This window comes from Lepidochelys kempii, chromosome 2, assembly GCF_965140265.1.
Source record: "Lepidochelys kempii isolate rLepKem1 chromosome 2, rLepKem1.hap2, whole genome shotgun sequence".
NCBI classification, from domain to species: domain Eukaryota; kingdom Metazoa; phylum Chordata; order Testudines; family Cheloniidae; genus Lepidochelys; species Lepidochelys kempii.
The window spans coordinates 254,535,787-254,557,870 of record NC_133257.1 but is presented as its reverse complement, the minus strand read 5'-3'; the positions used below and the strand labels follow the sequence as shown (position 1 = coordinate 254,557,870).

The following is a 22,084-nucleotide window of genomic DNA, read 5'->3' as shown; positions in this document are numbered from 1 at the left end:
ATCTCAAAATTGCTTGAGTGTGTGTTTTTGCTGCCAGCACACAAGAGGGGATGAAACAGGAGAGGGCACCAAATGACACGCCAGGAGATCACCATTGGAGACTAAGGCCAGGTCTGCACTACATGCTTACTTAGGTAGAACTACGTTGTTCAAGAGTGTAAAAAATCCACACCCCTGAGCGACGTACTTATACCGACCTTAGGTCCCCTGTGTAGGCAGCACTACATCGTCTGGAGAAGCTCTCCCGCTGACATAGCTACTGCCTCTCACGGAGAGATCTCTCCCAGCTTAGAGCTGTGCCGATGCAAGTTGGTAGTGTAGACCTGTCCTAAGGGCCAGACTCTCAGCTGGTATAAACCTGCATGACACCATTGACTTTAATTCAGCTATGCTGATTTAAACTAGCTGAAGATCTATCTCAGTATTCCAAAACTGATTTTTCCTAACAAGTAAATGTGCATCACACACATAGACCCCCACCCCTGTCATTATCAGATATGCATAACTTAGAATCATAGGGTTAGGAGGGACCGCAAGGATCATCTAAGTCTACTCCCCTGCCAAGATGCAGGATTTGCTGCATCTAAATCATACAAGACAGGTGCCTATCCAGCCTCCCTTTGAAAACCACCAGTGAAGGAGTTTCCACAACCTCCTTTTTTCACACTCCTGAGCGAGAAAGTTGCAGCGCTGTAAAGTGCCAATGTAGACAAGCCGTGAGGATCAGGTTCTAATAATCAGTTTGTAGGAGTTTAGCACCTGTGCTCCACAAGCAGTCACGCTGACTTCAGTTCAAGGGCTATATTATACATGGTTTAATACTTAAGGGTCAGTGGTTCGTAACCTTTCCAGACTACTGTACACCTTCCAGGAGTCTGATTTGTCAAGTTTCACCTCACTTTAAAACTACCTGCTTTAGAAAGGTTTCAGAGTAACAGCCGTGTTAGTCTGTATTCGCAAAAAACGGTATGCATCCGATGAAGTGAGCTGTAGCTCACGAAAGCTTATGCTCAAATAAATTGGTTAGTCTCTAAGGTGCCACAAGTACTCCTTTCTGCTTTAGAAAATCAGACATAAAAATACGGAAGTGTCACAGCACACTATTATTGAAAAATTGCTTAACTCCTCGTTTTTACCGTATAATTATAAAATAAATTAACTGGAATATAAATATTGTACTTACATTTCAATGTCTAGTATATAGAGCAGTATAAACAAGTCATTGTCTCTGTTAAATTTTAGTTTGTACTGACTTCAGTAGTGCTTTTTATGTAGCCTGTTGTAAAACTAAGCAAATATCTAGATGAGCTGATTAAGCCCCTGGAACACCTCTGTGTACCCCTAGGTGAGAATTATTGGGCTAGATTATACAGCCCTTTCTCACATTAGTGAACAGTTACTCAAGTTCTACAGTCCATAAAATCCACCCTCAGAAAAGAAGGTATCTCAACCACAGAAGGGGTCTGGAAAAGTGTTTATGATATTCAAACAGATGCAAATACCATACTTTCTTATAAACATATCAACGACAGAAGTAACTGTTAAATGAATAAAATTAGGATAATTAACCCCCTTCCACACACACTTATTGTTTTAGGGCCTCATTTATTCTCATGATATAATCAGTCTTTTTGATTAGCCAGGTTGTTGAGTGCCCTTTGTCAGGCCCTGCTGCTAAGGTGTGAAAAAATGACCTATCAAACTACAGAAGTGCCACCCGAATGCAGTTAACACCTTGTCAGGTGTTAAAGCAATGTCTGAAGGTTATAAAAGAGGGGCCCATATGCTATAGTATGTAAGGAACAGGCAAAGGAAGTTTTTCACAGCAGGCTGAGCAGACATCCTATTCCAAATTAAAAGAACATTTACAAAGCAGACACTCATGGTATAGCAACATTGCTTAGGGGTGTGAAAAATCCACACCCCATAGAGACGTAGCTATTCCGACCTAACCCCTGGGGCAGACCAGTGCTAGGTTGATGGAAGAGGTGGATTACCAATGTCAATGGGAGAAGCCCTCCTGTGGTGGTAGGTAGCATCTACACGGAAGTACTACTGCAGCGTTTTAAATGTAGACATACCCTTACATGTAATACAACTGTTATACAAACAAAAGGAACCATTTGTCAGTAGGGGGTCCAAGCTATAACAGTAGGTCAGTAGCTGAGCTGGGAATGGAACCTAGGTCTCCTGAGTCCCAGTACAGTGCCCACTCTACTAGAGCACACTGTTTCTCTTAGCTGTGTCTTAGTAACCTGAAACATTTTATTAGTGTTTCAGGACATTTCTAGTTCTGTCTTTTTGTGAATTTTAGACACTGCTGTAAATACAAATGAATTAGTATAGCAGCCAAATTCATAAAATGAGGTGACAACATTAATCATGTAACCATTTTTCCACTGCAATAATCTCCTGACAGCAACAGATAAAAAACTAGTTCCATCATTTTTCTAAATTAAGCATTGGCAATAATTTACAAACAAATAAATGTTAGTACATACCATCTTCTCTGCTAGGCAACTGCTCAGAAACAGAGCCGGAAGACTCTTTCCTGGAGAGAGATCTCTTAGTTTTACCCTGCCCTGTACGACTTCTCTGGCGTACCATGAATCCTCCAATACCTATCAAAGAAAAAAAATACAAGCAGATGCAGATTACATTCCCAGATAAAAATGGAAACAAAGAAAAAGCCATGAGGACATTTTTTTGGTTGCCCACATACAAGGACTTCTTCAAAACACAGAAATATTTTCCTTAAGGCCTGGTCTACACACATGGGTATAACTACATTGGTTATGGATGTCAATTTTTTATTGATATACTAGTACATCTCCTTAGTGTGGACACTGTTAAATTGGTATAAAATGTGTCTTTTACTGGTATGGATTATTCTCTTTCCCATACGCCTATACGTAAGTTACACCAATATAAGCACATTTATATTGGTACTGGTGATGACATGTAGCTGCTATGTGTTTCGGGTAAGTATAAGTGAGGGTTGGCGAATGTGTGTGTTATGTTGGGAGAGTTATGAGGAGAAGCTGAGGGAACTGGGGATGTTTAGTCTTCAGAAGAGAAGAATGAGGGGGGATTTGATAGCTGCTTTCAACTACCTGAAAGGGGGTTCTAAAGAGGATGGATCTAGACTGTTCTCAGTGGTAGCAGATGACAGAACAAGGAGTAATGGTCTCAAGTTGCAGTGGGGGAGATTTAGGCTGGATATTAGGAAAAGCTTTTTCACTAGGAGGGTGGTGAAACACTGGAATGTGTTACCTAGGGAGGTGGTGGAATCTCCTTCCCTAGAAGTTTTTAAGGTCAGGCTTGACAAAGCCCTGGTTGGGATGATTTAGTGGGGATCGGTCCTGCTTTGAGCAGGGGGTTGGACTAGATGACCTCCTGAGGTCCCTTCCAACCCTGATATTCTATGAGAGTTGTGTTGATTTATGTGAGGGTTGTTTTGTGCTGGGAGGTAGAGTGCTGATTTGTGTGAGACTTGTGTTGAGTTAGAAGATTTGTGTGGGGGGCAAAATGGGGGATGTGTGCTGCAATGAGGGGTAAAGTGTATTTGGGGTTCTTGGCTAGGTGATTTTGAAGAACTGTGTCATTTGGACAAGGTAATCCACCCTCTGTGCAGTGTCCCTCAGACAACCATAAAACTGCTGTGTGCAAATTAGCTTTAGAGTAAGGGGGGCCACTGGCTGAGTTACCTCTGATAGCACAATTGTCTAGGACTCTCAGCATGGAACCCTTACTGCAGCCAAAAGTCTGTGTTATCAGAAGGATGCAGTTTGTAAAGTCAATCACAGGCGCCGACTTCCCCTCTTTACCATGGGTGCTCGAACCCCACTCTGCCCCCAGCCCCACTCCTGCTCCGCCTCTTCCCCAAAGGCCTTGCCCCAATTCCGCCCCCTTCCTGCCCCTATTCCAACCCTTTCCCCAAATCCCTGCCCCAGCCCTGCCTCTTCCCCGTCTCCTCCTCTGAGCGCACCACGTTCCCGCTCCCCCCCCCGCTTCCAGAGCGTGCTAACGCTGCCAATTTGTCAGCGCCTGGGCGGGAAACGCAGGGAGGTAGGCGGAGAAACGGGGATGTGGCATGCTCAGGGGAAGGTGCGATGGCGGGGAGGGGAGCTTGGCTGCCGGTGGGTGCAGAGCACCCACTAATTTTTCCCTGTGGGTGCTCCAGCCCCAGAGCACCCACAGAGTCGGTGCCTATGAAGTCAATATGGTCGAGAACTTAAAAATTCGATGCTAAGAGACTGAAAATCCCAGTGATGTTTGAACCTGGTGATATTCTAAACAAAAAGAGCTCTCAACATGCTGTTTCCATCCCGTCCCGTACCCCATCCTTATTTAAAACTTCAGGGAAATATTTTTGCTCCAATTGTCCAATAAGTATTTGTAACTACAAAGATTATCAATAAATGCAAGGTGATTGATTCACCCAACAACTGACAACTGAATTGCATACGAGTCTGAACCATGTTCAGACAGTATGAAAAACTTACCCTTATCACAAGGGTGAAGTTTTGGAATAGCCCTCAAAGGGAAGCAGTGGGGGCAAAAGACCTATCTGGCTTTAAGATTAAACTTGATAAGTTTATGGAGGAGATGGTATGATGGGATAATAGAATTTTGGCAATTCATTGATCTTTAAATATTCATGGTAAATAGGCCCACTGGCCTGTGATGGGATGTTAGATGGGGTGGGATCTGAGTTACAACAGAGAATTCTTTCCTGGGTATCTGGCTGGTGAATCTTGCCCATATGCTCAGGTTTCAGCTGATCGCCATATTTGGGGTCGGGAAGGAATTTCCCTCTAGGGCAGATTGGAAGAGGCCCTGGAGGTTTTTTGCCTTCCTCTGTAGCATGGGGCACGGGTCACTTGCTGGAGGATTCTATGCTCCTGGAAGTCTTTAAACCACGATTTGAGGACTTCAATAGCTCAGACATAGGTGAGAGGTTTATCGCAGGAGTGAGTGGGTGAGATTCTGTGGCCTGCATTGTGCAGGAGGTCGGTCTACATGATCACAATGGCTCTTAAGTCAGCATTTCTCAAACTGGGGGTCCCAACCCAAGCGGGGGTCACAAGGCTATTGTAGGGAGGTCGCAGCATTGCCACCCTTACTTCTGCACTGCCTTCAGAGCTGGGCAGCTGGAGAGTGGCAGCAGCTGTCCAGGCACCGCCGCCACCAGCAGCAGTGCAGAAGTACGGGTGGCAGTACACTATAGTGTGCCACCTTTACCTCTGGGCTGCTGCTGGCGGGGCGCTGCCTTCAGAGCAGGGCATCCAGCCAGCAGCTGCCACTCTCCAGCTGCCCAGTTCTGAATGCAGTGCAGTGGTAAGAGTGGCAAGATCGCGACCCCCCACTACAATAGCCTTGCAGTCTCCTTTGGGTCAGGACCCTCAGTTTGAGGAACACTATTGACTTTTGTATACTTTTACTCTATACTATACTAGAGGGTGAAAGTACACAAAAAGCCACATTTCATGGGGGAGACCAGATTTCACAGTCCGTGATGCGTTTTTTGCGGCCGAGAATTTGGTAGGGCCCTACTCATCACACACTTCAGAAAACAGGTAGTAGATACCTACAAAAGTATTCTCTTTAAAGAAGCAAAAAGCCTCACACACATACTTCATTGAGCCATAGATACACATTTTTATACAATACAGCATACATGTACGTTTACCTGCAACATATATATCCAATTAGAAAAGCACAGTGCTTTCTTTTCTCAAGTTAAATAATCCATAACTGGCTGTAAATCTGAATTGTGAACCAGTACTTACAGCAGAAGGGCAGGACTGTTGCTGTGCAGCAACCTGAGAAAACATACCTGGATAATCAGACAGTAAATTACTTTTAACCATAATAGAAGAAACTACTACATTGCACAATGAGGAATGAACCACCCAAAGAAGCCTTTCCTAAACATGCTGTTTAGCCTTCCTATTTCTAAATTAATAGAATATTTACATAGTAGAAAAATTAAACGTGACAAACAAATTGATACAAAATGCTCTACATTATGTACCCTACCAGGTCTGTATGGCTTTCTCTTTCTCTTTTTGACCCCATCAGCTCCTTCTGTCACCTTAGAATCATCATCCACAGTTTCTCGTTCTGGGCTGGAATCTGATTTTCCATCACAGTCCATAAGATCACCTTCTGGAGAAAAGACAGAATTATAAACTAAACCAAAAAGGAGGAGGAAAATGCTTGCATATAGCCTATATAGAGTGGAATTTCCAAAAACATCTAAGAGTTAGATTTTCCTTGTGATAAACTGACAATGCAAGGGCGTGTATAGTGGTAAAATGTTCCATCTACATGAATCTGTGATTCTGCATAGCTCTATTCTATTGAGTTTCTTATACTTCCCTCATCACTGTAGGATCTGAGGGCTCTGAAGTAGCGCTTTAAGTGATGTGACTAACATCTGTCATATTCAGTTTGTTTTCTTTCTCATCTTCTTCCCAAAGGGGTAATTATGTGTGCAATGTAGTATTTTGTTTAGGTAGGGTTCTATTTTGAGTTGTTTTTCTTGTTTGTTTGCTAAATGTACACATTGCTCTCTGTTTCTGTAGAGAAGGCAGGTCAAAAGAGTGAGCCTTGCACTTGGAGCAGAAGGTGGTGAGGTTTGGGATGGTCCTCAGTTTTTTGAGAGTTCATTCCACGGTCTTGGGTCTGCCCCTGAGAAAGCTCTGTCTCCCACACAGACAAGCTTTACTCTAATGTTAGAAAGTTCCACTGTGCCAGAAAAGCAGAGTTGTCATCCAGAAATACACATTTCTTCCAGCCAACAACAGATCACGATTAAAAATATGCCACTCAAACAACTGCCTTGCTACTTATATCAACAACTTAACATGACACCATACTACAGTTAAATAATCACTTTATCTCAAGAACTCTCTATATCTACAAAAAGCCTCTTATGACATTTAATCTGATTAACAGCAAGACAATGTTGCATAAACAGAAAGCATTTCAGAGTGTGGTGAGGTGGGGGAAAGTGGCTGCATTCCACTTTCAATAGACACTTGTGTAATTTATTTCCTGACTTTCACACCTGTATTTAGTAACCCTTTCCTCAGGTTTAGGATTAACTTGACAGTCCACAATACAATTATCAGGATATACAGTGAACTCCACTTAAACCAGATACAATCCATTTTCCAATCCAATTTCTGTCCTGTCTGGGATTATGGAGTCAAACAAAAGCTCACTTGGCCAGGGAAGTAAAAGAATGTGCTGCTTCCGACTGGGGTCAACAACTTCTTCTCTGTCAGAAATGGCAATTCCATGCCCTCCCCAGATCCTCTTTGTATCTAGAGAAGGATGAGTTGAGACACCCCCAACAAGAAATTCAACTATCCCTGAGTACCCTCTTACGCCATCTCACCCTTACTTTTGAGCATCACATTTGAAAGAAGCCAGGAAGTCTGGATGTCTCTTTGTTAAGCCCTGGGGCTACAACTTTCTAACAGCATTTGCTCTGGGGCTGAGAGTCTCAGAGTGCGCTGTGTACTCCCCATAGTGTGCAAAATTTTCAGTTGTAGCGCTGGTGTCCTATGGAAGGGCAGCTAGACCTTCTGTGCTGCCCCTGCTGTTAGTCTTAAAGACATGGTTTCTGTATGGGATAGTTCATAGGGGCCGACTTCCACTGTTTCCAGTGGGTGCTCAACTGCCCCCCCGGCCCTGCATGCCCTTGCCCTGCCCGCATTCCATCCCTTCCCCCAAGTCCCCGCCCGCTTCCAGCCCCCATTCTGTCCCCTTTCCCCAAGTCCCCGTCCCTGCCCTGCCTCTTCTCCGCCTCCTCCCGAGTGCGCCTCGTCCACACTCCTCCCCCTCCCTCCTGGAATGACCTAAGCACTGCTGAACAGCTATTTGACAGTGGGAAGCGCTGTGAGGTAGGTGGAGGAGCAGGGGCACGGTGTGCTCAGGGGAGGAGGTGGAAGAGGAGGTGGAGCGGGGGGTGAGGGGAGCTTGGCTGCCAGTGGGTGCAGAGAACCCACTAACTTTTCCCCGTGGGTGCTCCGGGGCTGGAGCACCCACGGAGTCAGTGCCTATGGAATAGATGAAACATGAACATAAGTAATAGGAAGGTCCAGCTCCTTGAAATGGACAGCTACCAACACTGAAAATCATGTTTCGCACAGTTACTCCATCTTAACCATTTAGCATGAGAGTGAAACAGAAGCACCTATATGAGCAGTAAACAATACATTTAAAATACAGCCACATGTACAAATATATGCATGTATTGCAACAAATATCAAACTGAAAACATGCCACATACTGACCATTACCTCTACTGTCATCCATCTCTCCATCTCTGGAATGCTCTGATTGGATATCTGGTGGTGTCTGTAGCACCGCTACACTGTTCTGGTTTATTATCTTCAATTTAAGCTTTGGTTTTGTCCGTTTTCTTCTTGGCACTGTAACAGTGAGGCTCTGTAACTGAGACATCCCCAATTCTGTCAAACAGACTCCATCTTGGGTATATGTCTTCGGTGGGTCTATACAAATTACATGAATCATAACAGGAATATAAAACTCTTTATACTTTGACTCAAGTCTTGGATGAATTATTTGAACACTTCTTTAAAGAGTTAACCATTCACATAAATGTCAAAGCATGACAGATTCTAAGCACTAGAACTTGAAGGATATCAGTATAAATAATACAGAGGTACCTGACACTATCTTATAAATTACAGACAAAGCTTTATAATTTACAGTGTAATGTCAAATACAGTAACACAACATGACACACTGCAAGAACTCATTAAAAAGAATGGTTGCATTACAGCAGCTGATGTCTTCAAAAGGTATCCAGAGCTGGACTCCTTCCTGACATACTCATATAACTAGACCAGTCTTATATTTTTGGTTTCTGCCACCTGTCTATCTAGATACTGATGTGGTCTTCAAGCATGGTAGTATTGGAATGTCTCATGACAATTAATAGATTTTATCCTCACAAAACCCTTGTGAGGTAGGGAAGAATTATCCCCCATTTTGCAGAAGGGGAGCTGAAGATCAGGGTAGATTAAGTTACTTTCCCAAAGTCAGATAAGAAGTCTGTGGGTGAGGCCTGGTCTATACTAAAAAGTTAGGTAGACCAGCTACGTTGCTTGTGGGAGGTGAAAAAAGTGCCGTAATTAAACTGACCTAATCCCTGGTGCAGACAGCACTAGGTCGATAGAAGAATTCTGTTGACCTAGGTACCACTTAGCGGGGAGGCGGATTAATTATGCCAATGGAAGAGCCCCTCCTGTCGGTGTAGGCAGTGTCTACACTGAGGCGCCACAGTGGTACAACTGCAGTTGTGCCACTGCAACATTTCAACTGTAGACAAACTCTCAGCCAGGAACTGAACCCAGGTTTCTTGAAACCTGTGAGACTGCCTCTCTCCAGTGACGTGACAGGGCTATTAAGGTGTGGTGATAAGCATGTGCTGACAGTCCCTAGTTCTCAATGTAGGCAGGGATCCTTGACTCAAATTCATTTCCTCTGGCAATCAGCAGAGTCCAAGTTTGGTAACCTTCATTCAGGGGCGATACAAAGGCAAACAGCTCAATAATGGTAATCACCAGTGAGGCTAATTAAATACCGTCTGGACAACATAGCTCTTACAGATATTTCAATATGACAAACAGTAACATTCACTCCTTTTAAACAAATGAACAAAAATGTCTTCTTACACAACATCCCAAAAGGGCCCATCTACAGGTGGTTTGTGCATATAATCATTTATTAAAAAGATATTTCTCTAGTGAAGAAATAACCCAAATAGTTACAGCAACATTTTTATTCATTGTATTGTACAACAGTTTTGTTGTATCATTTTTTTTTTTTATAGATTGCAAACTCTTTTTAAGACAGGAAATTCCTTGTAATAGGTACCGACTTTTACTATATGCAAGTACAGCATCAAACATAATGGGGCCGGATTGAGACCTCCAGGTGCTAGTATACACAAACAACAGTAATTGCTGTGGCACCCACAGGCCCCAGTCCAGATTGGGCCCACCTTGTACTAGGCACTTTACAAACACAGAAAGCCCTAAGCAGTTTACAGGCTAAGGTCCTGATTCTTCAATCACTTATGGACATGCTTAATTTTAAAGCACATGAATAGCCCCAATGATTAAAATGAGATTACTTGTTATCAATGGGATTATTTATTGTTTACTCATGAGCTTCAAGTTAAGCACGTGCTTAAATTTTTGCAGGCTCAGTGCCTAATTTAAGATAATTGTAACAAACTGGGTGTGACAAATAATAGAAGATCTAGAGAAGGGAGACAAGGGAAACAATAAACCTTATACCTTTTATAATGATAAAAGATTCTTAGTGGTGCATCTATGATAAAATCATAGAGAAAACAATCTCTATATTCCAAATAAAAATATCACCTAAAATTATTCTAGATAATCAAAATATTACACATTTTTAAAAAAATTACCTAGTTCTTTTACTTTTGAAACAATCTGAGATGCAATTGATGGGTCACAGCAGTCTGAGGAAGGTACTGAAAAATAAAATTAAGTGAATTGAAATAAAATCAAATAACTCATTTATTGGGATAGTGCAGAATTGATTTAAGGTGACAATGTCAACTAATTTTCATTTAAACTTTTTTTTAGTCTCTTTTATATTATTGGCAACACATGCCTGGAACCTTAAAAATAAAATGATTACTCTGGTTGCATTCCCAACATCATTGAAAAGATGGCTAACAAGCAACTCTGGGGCCATCGGGAACACTCAGATTTCCCAGACCCAAGTATGGTAGGGAGACTACATTGGCTGTGATCTCCTATTAATGGACAATGAGCAGGTGAGTATACTGAATCTTTTACAGTGTCAAGCAGTTGGCTGGTGACAGCAAGGTTTTGCCAACCTGATTGTACATTATGGCTGGGCTGGGTGGTATCACAGAACAGGGATTCCTTTCCTTCCAAAGAATTCCCAGAGGACTGCACTGGTCAATCATTCATTGTCCCCAAGAGCTACCTCATGTGGGATTTCAGAGGGCTCTATCCTGTCAGTCTTATTGTACAATGTGTATGGGAGGCTATTGTGAGAGCAAGTGAGGCTCTAATACAGAGAACATGCTACTCTAGGTCTCTTGTAAAACTCAGATGGAGCAGTTAGACCATTTTTCAAGATAGGAACATGAATAAAAGTGAACTGGCAGAAACTCAATCTGGAAATGATGCTAGGGGGTTGAGGGAAACATCTATCTACCAAGTATGGCAGAGATAGTGTCTGCTCTTGTGACTGATTTAGACTGTCACCAGCTCAGACCAAGGATTGTAAAGCACCATGCACACCTGTGGTGTTGTATAAACAACAAACAAGGAGATCCACAGTTATGGGATACTATTTTGGGGCTTGGAAGTACTTTTTCCCCATATTATTTTAATATAACATTTATGACCACTCCTTTCCTGTTATCTAGGTTTCTGTGACCTCCAGAATGAAATGTTACATGGGGCAACCCTAGAAGGCCATGCAGAAGGAATAAATGGAGGAGAATGTAGTTGTCTCTATTTGATTTGGGACCTAGCTACACAAGAAACCACCTATCTCTGCATACACACAATTATGGATCTTGAAGTCAGCTTATGTGTTTACATATAAGTTGCTGAAATAGCAGCTTTTTATTTTAATTTTCTTATCAAAATAGAGAATAGATTAATAAAAAGGGAAATATTTAGAATCTAGAGAATAATCCTCATAGAAAATATTCAAAAAATTGAGACCAGTGAAAGTTTGGCCTGAACGAATCAACAAGACTCCCTTAAAAATATCACTGAATAATACACTTATGCAACACAACTTTATTTTCTGTCAGTGTCATTTATACAAGCTTTAATTATATTATGCCAGAATTACAGACCATCTGAGAATGCTAAATGGTGAAAATCACAAAATAATTAGCTAAGCACTTTGATTAATAACTTAAAGTAATCAATCAACAATCCCCCAACAGTGAAAGAAATTAAGTGACATACACAAGAGTCAAAAGTGAACAGGAAAAAGTAAGGAAGAAAAGATACATTTGAAGATGAAATTTGGAAATGGGCTTTGAAGTGATGAGATAGAGGGAAAACAGGAACGCCGCAGGAGGAAAGGCAAAAGTAGCTCCAGTGAGACTACAGGAAAGGACAGAAGCAGGCAGATACTAATGAGTGGAGTGGGAAGGTCAGTAGAGTCAGACTTCACATATGAGCTCAACTGATCTAGTCCACAGAGTGTTTTAAAACAAAAAGGGCAATTTTGAACTGGAACAGAAGTAAATAGAGGTGATTTAGGATGGGGTGATTTGGTATATTTCACTGATAAGCAAGACAGTGGGCAGTGGTATTCATGTACATGCTGCAGTGTGGAGACTTGGGGCTTGTGGAGGTCAATTAGGAAAGAGGTGCAATAGTCAAACAGTTGATGGCAAAGGTGAAGTCTCTAGAGACAAAGTCAAGGAAGTTGCGCAAACAAATTATGTTTTGACAGTGGCAAGAGACAGATTTACAGATAACTGAGATAAGAAGATTAATACAGATAATAGAGAGAAATGGCAGATCTGAATTGAGGATGGAGACAGAAATGGAATGGTCTTCAAGGATATTCTTCTTGCCGAAGGGGAGAACTAAAGAAGGTGTTTAGGGAGGAGTCTTTAGGGATGGTGAAAGATACGTAGAGTTGAGTATCAGTGGAAAAAAGGTAATTAAGCTCAGAGTACAGATGGATGACCGAGAGAGCAGTTAGGCTATGTCTACACTGCAGAGTTTTGTCGCCAAAAGCAATGCCGCTTTAATTAAACTGCTATGGCACGTACACATTATGCTCCTTGTGTTGGCAGAGCGCATCCACACTAGCACCTCTTGCATCGACACAGAGAACAGTGCACTGTGGGTAGCTATCCCACTGTGCAACTGGCTGCAGGATGCTTTGGGAAGGGTTTGTAATGCCTTATGGGGAAGGTATACCATCACATGATGCAGCTTTTTCAGTCCCATCATTCCACAGGCACCCTACTAGATTGTCAGCCGCTTTTCAACTCAAGTGTGGGGGGTGGGAGGGAGGAGGGGAGAGAGGGTGAGACAGGGAGCATGTGCGTGTATGGGAGAAACAGAAACAGAGTGTGTGTTGGGGAAGAGTGAGTGTGTCGGCATGCTGTCTTTAAGTTCAGACAGCTGCGGGAAGCAAGTCCCAAGGCAAGGGGAAGAGGAGACCCCCGACATCAGCCCCAGCCTCCCTCCCTGGCTCTGCCAGTATAGCAGTCTCTCACATACACACACATCCGCCCTGCCTGCCTGCCTCTTTGTTCATAGAGCAGGAGCATTCCATGTTAATGATTTGCTCTTTGTTGCTGGAGCTGAGCTGCATACTCAGCTGTCAGAACTTCCGGGAGCTTTGAAAGGAGAGGGGCGCATGGCGGCAGGGCAGCTGAGTTCAAAACAGTAAACCGAGCGGTCACGGCGAGCATTGTGGGATACTGGGGGAGGCCAGTTATGGCGATAAAACAAACAGCAGCATCTGACACTTTGCCGCTTTAAGTCTGCCACAAAAAGCTTTACGCCTCTTGTCAAGGTGGTTTTATTTTGTTGCCAAAACTGAAGAATTTTGTTGCCAAAAGTGGCATTGCAGTGTGTGCACCTCCACTGTTTTGTGTCCAAAAGCTGCCTTTTGCTGACAAAACTCTGCAGCATACACATAGCCTTAGACTGAACAAAGCAGAAGGTTGCAAATTTAACCTTCCAGAAGAGCAGCCTTAGGGCTTATCTTTACTGCTAAAAGAACCCGGTACTTTTTACCTCGGGGTAACTAACACATTTGAGATACCCCAAGATAAAAACATAGGGAAGATAAGGCACTTTAGTTTTACTGCAAGGTATGCTTTCTGCGGTCAACTCCAGGTGGAAATATAGGACTAACCTTAGCAAGTTTATCTCATGGTAAAATTGATGTGCCTTGTCTTCACTGTGTTTTTCCCTTGGGATAGCTCACACGTGACGGTTATCCCGAAATAAAATCACAGGTTTTTTAGCAGCGAAGACAAGCTCTAGAGCAGAGGTTTCACTGCCACCAGGGACAAATGAAAAATGGTTCAATATATAGGAGAACCATGGCAGGAGAGAAGCAGACACACTTGCACAATTATGGAGTGGTTCTAGAAGACAGAATGGTTTCCCACAATGCCAAAGGCTGCAGTGTGGTCAAGGAGAACAACAAAGGAAGAGAAGAACCATCAGCCGCAGAAATCAGTCAGTCAGTCCTATAAAAGAATGGGTAATAAGACAATAGTGTTGCCAACTTGTGCAATTTTTTCACATGATATAATTCTGGCTGGGACTGGAGCCAGTCTTGTGATAAGATGTGAAGCTATAGTCCTCTAGCTAATATGAGCCCTCTGATTGGCTCTCTGACTCACTTGCCAGCCTCCTGGGGCAGAATAACCAATCAGTGTTGCTCCAGGCAGAGCTCTCCTCCATCCTCTCAGCAGCCCAAAGCCATTCTCACAGGAGGGCAGGGGGAAGGAAGAATGTAAAGAGCCCAGGGTAGCTCCACTCCCTCCTCCCCCATCACCTGTGAGCGACAGGAGGGCACCTCTGCTCCTCCCCCACACCTGCAACATCCAGCCTAGGAAGGAATTGCTCCTTCTCTGCCTAGAAGGGGAAGAAGGGGACCTGCTGCAGCCCTCCGAGGCCTGGGAAAAGAGGCTGAAGAACCCCAGTAAAAGCACAGGTGAAGCTGGGGGGCAGAACTAAGGGGGGGGAGGTAGCTGATGGGAGGCAGAACTGAGGGACAGGGGACATGGGGAATTGACTGCGGGAGAGCTGAACTGATGGGGTGCAGTCTGGATTGAGGGGAGCAGAATGAATTGCTGGGGTGGGGATGGGCAGACGTGGAGGTGAGAGCTCCTTCAGCAGAGACCAAAATCACTTTCCCAATAAACTCGAGAGATTGAAGTTTGACAATACTGTCTCACTTGCTCACGCACACAAGGGATGGGTGCGGGGAGGGGTTCAAAAATCAAATGACAGACAACCCCCCGTACTCCAATTCATTTTTTTTTCAATCATTATTTTTGGAACAGTCTCATGATTTTCGGGGATTGGACTCATGACTTTTGATCTCTTAAGGGAGTCCAACTCATGATTTTTTATCTCTTCAGGTTGGCAATACTGTAATATGGAGAGAGCATGGCTGCAGCTGTTAAGTGATTTGGATGCTACTCCAGCAGAGAGTTCTTTCACTGATGGTAGTCAAGAAGGAACTGGCTACAAAGTTCTGGGGGCGGAAGTGGTGGCATTAGCAGTGTGTAATTGTCGAAGATAGAGAAAAGGTCACGTACACTCTGGATACCACTACTGCTACCTCAGAAGGTCTGAAAGTGTTAAGTTCAGAGAGGTTTGCCTTGTCTGGAACTGGAAGCAGAGATTCTTGTGCAAATATCTTTAAGGAGTATGAATTCTTTTTTCCCAGCTCACAGCTGGGAAGTTGAGCCGTGTTTCATCTTCCCAACACCATGATTTGAAACAGATCTCCGGCTCGCATAGGGTTTATGGATATTAACCCAACCCATCTTCAACAAACTGGTCATATTCCCCCTCTATATCACATAACTCAACCGTTGACAATCTGCTAAATCTTTTCTGATGCTGCAATGGCGCTCCTACAGTCAGTCACTATGGGGTGCTAAAGAACTAGCCTCTAATAATTGGAAAGCCTCCGTTCTGCAATGATCGAGGACTTTACCAACCATAGCACAGAACCATAAAAACATTCCCAAACCTACTGTATTGCATTGTGCACAGCTGCCAAGTCATCGGTTTCAAAAGTCCTCTTACCATTTGTTGGTGGTATGTACGGCCTACACATGGTACAGTCAAAACCAATATCAGCTATGCTTTCCACTTCCTCTTCTGTGTTTAAATTCTGACAGATTGCATGCATCCATCTAGAAATTAAATGGGGGAGGGGGAATAAAATTTAAAGGAAATGGCTAACATTTAAGAGACCCAAATATCAGTATATGGTTTTTGAGGTAATAATAAATAAAGGAAATATTTATATAGTTTGATTATTTTAGGAAGAAACAATGATGATCCATGTTCTCTATGTATGCTTTTTCCTGTACATGTGTTTAAATACTGTAAACACTCCCTTACATTATCTATCACCCTTAATAAGAAGGAAAACTATATTTGTGTTCAGACACTTTTTAGCATTGCTTTGCCTGTATATGTGATGGTCTGTTTTGTTCTTATCTATTTATATGATACTCTGTCAAGTACTTATAGATTTATACTCATAACAACCCTGTGAGGTAAGCAAATATCACTTTTAAAGATAGCGAACCAAGATACAGAGAAATTTAGTAATTTGCCCAGACTCGCACAGGAAATCTGTGGCAAAACTGGAAAATGAATTAATAAATTCTGAGTCCCACTTCAGCTGGCTTCACCACAGGACAACCCTTCCTCCCATCCGTACCATGTTGCATCATTAGCGTAAAATGTGACTCATAGAAAATAATTTCACAAAATGTTAGAAACTCTTACCTATCACATTGCCTACACTGAAGAATGAGCTCTTCTTCCCTATAGTTGCGAAAGCAGACTGGGCAGTTAGATAAACTTGCACAAGGAGCACACTGTGTGTAATTGTTTTGCCATTCACTTCTTAGACCAGGAGAAGTTGCTCCACAGTGTCTGCACCAAACACACCTGCAAAACACAAACAAGAATGTCTTTATTGTCTTGGGTTCAAAGTAAGATTGTTTACACTTGCAGCATCCTTGGCACAATACACAGTATTAATGGAAGACAATGATTTCCACATTAAATTGTGGCTGATCAAATAAGAAATCTGGTAGGTGTTTTTGTTCAATATATGCCTGCCCTCAAACATTACTTGAATTAAAAGAGAAATTATGGTTAAACTGACATTGGAAATACTTAGCTGAAATATTTTAATACTAGTTTTAAATACAGTGAAATGAAAAAGAAACAACAGTAAATATTTCTGACACCAGAACCAAACACACCATTTGCACTTCCAGCCTCCTTTGGGAACTGTCTGCAGTGGGGGATCTAGGCAGTAAGTGTGGTAGCTGATGTCACAGTCATCACAGAGAAGCAGTCTTCCTGGATCTGTAGCTTTCCCGCAGGCTTCACACACTGTGCACTCCAGGCACCTCCATCCTTTACTGAGCACCACCTTAGTAATCTGCAGATAGGAAGGCAGTGTGCAACTTATTCCCAAACAACTGTAGAGGCTTTAAATGTTGTATACATTTATTTCAATATAGTAAACATTGGGTCCACTGCTGATCTGGCTAGGTAGAGGTGTAAAGAGATGCTGCACCTGTGCTGATTATCTGCATCACTGGTAGCAACAAAGGAAGGGAAGCAAGCTTTGCAAAGCTGCTATATATCCCCTACTTGCGCAGGTGGGTGGGGAAAGTAGCAGAACGGGAAGGGACTGGCTGGAGTGTAGGTTCTGACACCACAGTGTGACAGCCTGCATAGCTCGGCAGCATTCTGGGAACATATGCTGTACTGGGGTCTCTACCAGTGCAGTTTACTCCCTCGGAGCAACATGGGAGTCACAAGCTCTTTCCCAGGCTGCTCATGGGGAAGTGCAACAATACGTTTGCCTGTAGCAAAGCCAAGATGGAACTCATTAAAAATCCTGTTTCATTCCAAATTCTTTGTGAGGCCTAACACTGGGGTTTTAGTGAGTAGAACCAAATCATCCATTTGAAGTTATTTAAAATATAATTTAAGAGTATCATCTGAATGCAGAACCAAATTATATTCTCATGAAAAATGCACACAGCATTTCATAAAGCACATGTAAAAGCAAAGTAAAACCCAATGGTATCTTAAAAAATACCCACATTTTACATAACTGCACTTATATAATGAGCAACAGACAGTTTATATGCTGCAGTAAATAGCTTATTATGTGCTTGCTAAGTCATCTCATACCATTCAAATTTAATTTTCTCACGTTCTCTCCTAGACTAATGAATCTGAAATGTATTAACTACTCTAGTTGCTGTCAATTCTGACAGCCAACAGACAAATTGAATCAACTTTTTAAACCTGACACCCTAGCAAATGAAGTTGCACTATAATTTCTTTCTTAAAAAAATTCTGCTCGTGTTAAGATTTTAAGCTTATATTTTAACATGTTATTTTAACCAACAGCTAGATTAATAAGTGCTATTTATGATTGTGAAATTAGAAAAAAGGTTAATTTCTCTTGAGGCAGTGCATACTATAAAATGACATTTAATTAAAGTTTTTCACAAGTTGCATACAAATAATGGTCACATTAGCTGAAGAATATTTAACAAGATAATCACTCTCCTAATTATGACAAAACTGGAAGCAATGAGGTGCTATTCAAGTACAATATGCAAACAATATTGTCAAATAATTTTAATGTAACAATGTACTTACCTTAATACTGACACAGTAGGGATGGTAACACTGACCACACTGAGAGCATGCAAGCAACCTGCCCTCTGCACCCTGGCCAAAACTCCCGCAAACTACACACATATCCTAGAACAACAGAAAGAACAGTTTTCAAAGATGGGCAAATACACAACATCCAACACTATGCAGCTGCTCTAAAGTAAAACCCCACCCGTACATTGGATAATTCAACTCATAACAAAGACATTTAATCCTTTTTCATTACAACCATCAGAGTAACTGGTATCCCAACCTGATGTAAAGTGAACTTGTCACTGCTAGAAAATAGTACAACTGTATTATGCATCGAGTTTTCTTCCTCATCTTTGTTAGATGAAACATCCATGGTTGTGACCTACAAAAAACAACATCATATGAATATATTTTCATAGCTGAAGATACAAACTTTTCACTCTTGTTTACTACTGTCCTTCTGGAACTGAACAAGTAGTACAATATTTCAGAATATAAATATATACAGACTATCATAAACTGTAAAAAACATTTGCTGGTTTCAAGATCTATATTTCTGGGTATTCATCAGGAAACCGTGCAAATGTTTATTAATACAAAGTAATCACCAGTAAAATCCACATTTGCCAGAAGTTACACACTGGTGGCCACATTGTACCATTTTTTTCATCATGTGGAGGGTCCCTTCTGCTTAACTTTTGCTCACCACAAAGAAAGATGTCAAACGTTTCTGCAGCAGTCTCTCTTCCCCGTTCCTCCAGATAGTACTCTTATGCATCTTGGGATCCACATGGGGGAAATGGGAAGGCAGTGAACAGGTTGACAGAAATGCACTTTGTGCTAAACAGAGGTTTATCTGAATATGCTAAATTTGCTGTTATTCTTGCTCATTAATAAACAAAGCCCATTTAATAGCACATTTTAATATTAAAGATGTAGTATATACCCATAATTGAAGAACAATGAAGCTCAAGCAAATTATATATTACTTTTTTTTTTTTATACTTGATTTAGATAAGTACTCCGGTTGTATTAAAGAAATGATGGCTAGCAGTTAAGGTTGTGCAGCTGTTCCCATTCATGGGTTTCTATAGGGTTTTATACTGTGATTGTGAAAATTAACTCTGGTTTGAAAACTTTGCACAGACATTTAGACCACAGCCAATAAGCAAATTTCCTCCCACAAAAAAACCAAAACAAAAATCAATTTAAGCATCTAGATTATATGAAGGCAACACACATAAAGCCCCCAGACAGATATTAGGATTTTTAAAATGTGTTTTTGTGCTTCCATAACTCAATGTTTTCACTTTATTTTAAACAATTTTCCCATACTTTTAGACCTGAAGACACTTATTTCATTAAAATATTTTCAAATAACTGAGCCAGACTTTAAAAAGCTATGTGTTATGTATAAAATGGTCTTCACAAAATGCAGCAAGAATTTTAAAAATGCAATATTACATTGTAATTGCACATAATTACATCATTACATATATTTATACTGATTCAATAATGAGATACAATTAGTTACATAAATAAACAATCATAAATCAGGCTTCCAAAATAAGCCAAAGATACTAACAAACCTTTATTAGAAGATTATGTCTGGGAAATAAACCCAGAAAAGCAAGACAATTCACTGTTTTCTGATTTAAAATCCAACACAGACTTGTCACCCTCCTGAGCCATATCAGAGTGACCAAGGATCTATGAAAGACAACTAACATCTGACAAATTCATAATACTATGACTGGATTTCTCAAATGCATAAGCTTGAACAATAATTTCTAACTACATTTTTTCTATGTTCAGTCACACCTGGTATAGCACTAAATAGAATGCTTGAATTATCAACTTCTCATATTAGAGCTTTTTAAAAAAAAATATAGGGAAGGAGAGGGCTAAAAATGGTGATATTTCAATCCTTTGTTTTTTATTTGAATGAAGGGGGTCTACTACACTAGGTTCCTTTGATTAAGAGTAGCACTATTTTGCCTGGATTCATGAATTAGGTGTGTAGTTCCCCTGCCTCTTGGTTGAACAAAATAATTATCATAATTTTTCAAGACTGTGGAGGAAACATTAATGAACAGCTAAACTGTTTTGACTATAGGCAAATCTCCCTATGTATGATGTTCTGCTAGTTTAGATGATCCAACCAGGACTCTTGCGCTATGAGCCAATAGGGACTGTGAGAGTTTGGAAGATGAAGTACATAGTCCTAGGGATGAAAACATTTTGCGTGGCTAAGTGTCATCTCCTTCAGGAATAGTACTTATAGTGTCTTCTCCAAAAGGATTCTGTAAAACCCTTTGAGAAAAAGAATCTTTTTCTTTTCCTGCCTTTCTTCCCCACTGCCACTTGAGTTGACAAATGTGGATTTTTTTAAAGTGAATTCCTCATAAACCTCATGTTGACAATGCCATTTCTGCTTAAACACTATTTTTAACCCATGCAGCAGCTCACCAGTCCAAACATCGTTCTGAGGCAATGCTAACTGATGTCAGCACAGCTACAAGAATAATTATTTTTCGTTAAGTGTTGCTGGCAAGTCCTACTAACTTAATGGGAACTACTTCTGTGCACCAGAGGGCAGAATTTGAGCTTTAGAATTTGGAGGATCAAACTATCACAATTTTGAGGTGATCCAAAATTGTAGGACCTAAAATCCTTGGCTAATTGTACCCTTCTGCAGAAAAAGTAGCTGAAGTAGTAGAGTGGGAACCAAGAAACTCTGCAAGTTTGACTATATGGAGCTGCCAACTACTCATCCCTCCACAGTGGCTGGGGCATCAGGTGGTTGAAGGGGTATGATCTCCTAATGCTATAAAGTCCCATCCGTGGAAAAAAGACTCCAGATGCAGGAGATGGCTGGTGCCTTTGCACTGCTACCTCCCCCCTTGCTACCACTGTATAGCCACCACATCTCAGTGCAAAATCTGTCTTCTTTAAGAGTCTGATCTGGTGCTCACTGAAGTAAACTGAAAGGCTGCCATTAACTTCAATGGGCATAGAATAAAGCTTTAGGCCTTCATGGAAAAATTCTATACAATTTAGTAGCAAATGTTCACCTTTCTATGTGTAGACCAGGGGTCTCAAACATGCGGCCTGCAGGGTTATTTTCTGTGGCCTGCCAGCTCCCCGCAGCCCCTCAACATTTATCTAGAGCAGCTCTGGGCCGGCGCGCATCGGGGACAGGGCAGGCTCCCTCCCTGCCTGCCTTGCCCCCACACCGCTCCGGACCTGGGGGAGTGGGGCACAGGGGGTCTGTGTGTTGCCCTGGCCGCTCCTCCAGGTACCTCCCCCGAAGCTCCCATTCGCCGCGGTTCCTTGTTCCCAGCCACTGGGAGCTTTGGGGGAGGTACCTGAAGGAGCGGCCAGGGCAACATACAGACCCCTGTGCCCCACTCCCCCAGGTCCCAGCTGCTTCCCGGAGCAAGGCGGGGGCAAAGCAGGCAGGGAGCCGGCCCTGCCCCTGGTGTGTGTTGGGCCAGACCCGCCCCCGAACCCCTCCTGCAGTCGAACCCCCTGCCCTGAGCCCCCTGCTGCACCACAACCCCCTGCCACACCCCACACCCCTCCTGCACCCTGACCCT

General features: G+C 42.2%; 1 protein-coding gene across 19 annotated transcripts in view; it reads right to left on the bottom strand.

Annotated features, from left to right (window-relative positions):
• The window catches only part of KMT2C (lysine methyltransferase 2C), a 335,375-nt gene that overhangs the window by 79,024 nt on the left and 234,267 nt on the right, over window positions 1-22,084 (bottom strand). For 12 of the 19 annotated variants that reach the window (XM_073334588.1, XM_073334594.1, XM_073334591.1 and 9 more), the window contains 10 exons: window positions 19,192-19,263; window positions 18,766-18,867; window positions 18,495-18,599; window positions 17,072-17,253; window positions 16,587-16,751; window positions 15,873-15,982; window positions 10,481-10,546; window positions 8,310-8,528; window positions 6,043-6,171; window positions 2,502-2,621 (listed from right to left, as the gene is read on the bottom strand). In XM_073334588.1, the coding sequence (XP_073190689.1) occupies window positions 2,502-2,621; window positions 6,043-6,171; window positions 8,310-8,528; window positions 10,481-10,546; window positions 15,873-15,982; window positions 16,587-16,751; window positions 17,072-17,253; window positions 18,495-18,599; window positions 18,766-18,867; window positions 19,192-19,263 (1,270 nt within the window). The remainder of the gene's footprint in view (window positions 1-2,501; window positions 2,622-6,042; window positions 6,172-8,309; window positions 8,529-10,480; window positions 10,547-15,872; window positions 15,983-16,586; window positions 16,752-17,071; window positions 17,254-18,494; window positions 18,600-18,765; window positions 18,868-19,191; window positions 19,264-22,084) is intronic. The other 7 variants (XM_073334592.1, XM_073334605.1, XM_073334596.1 and 4 more) reach the window with 5 other exon arrangements.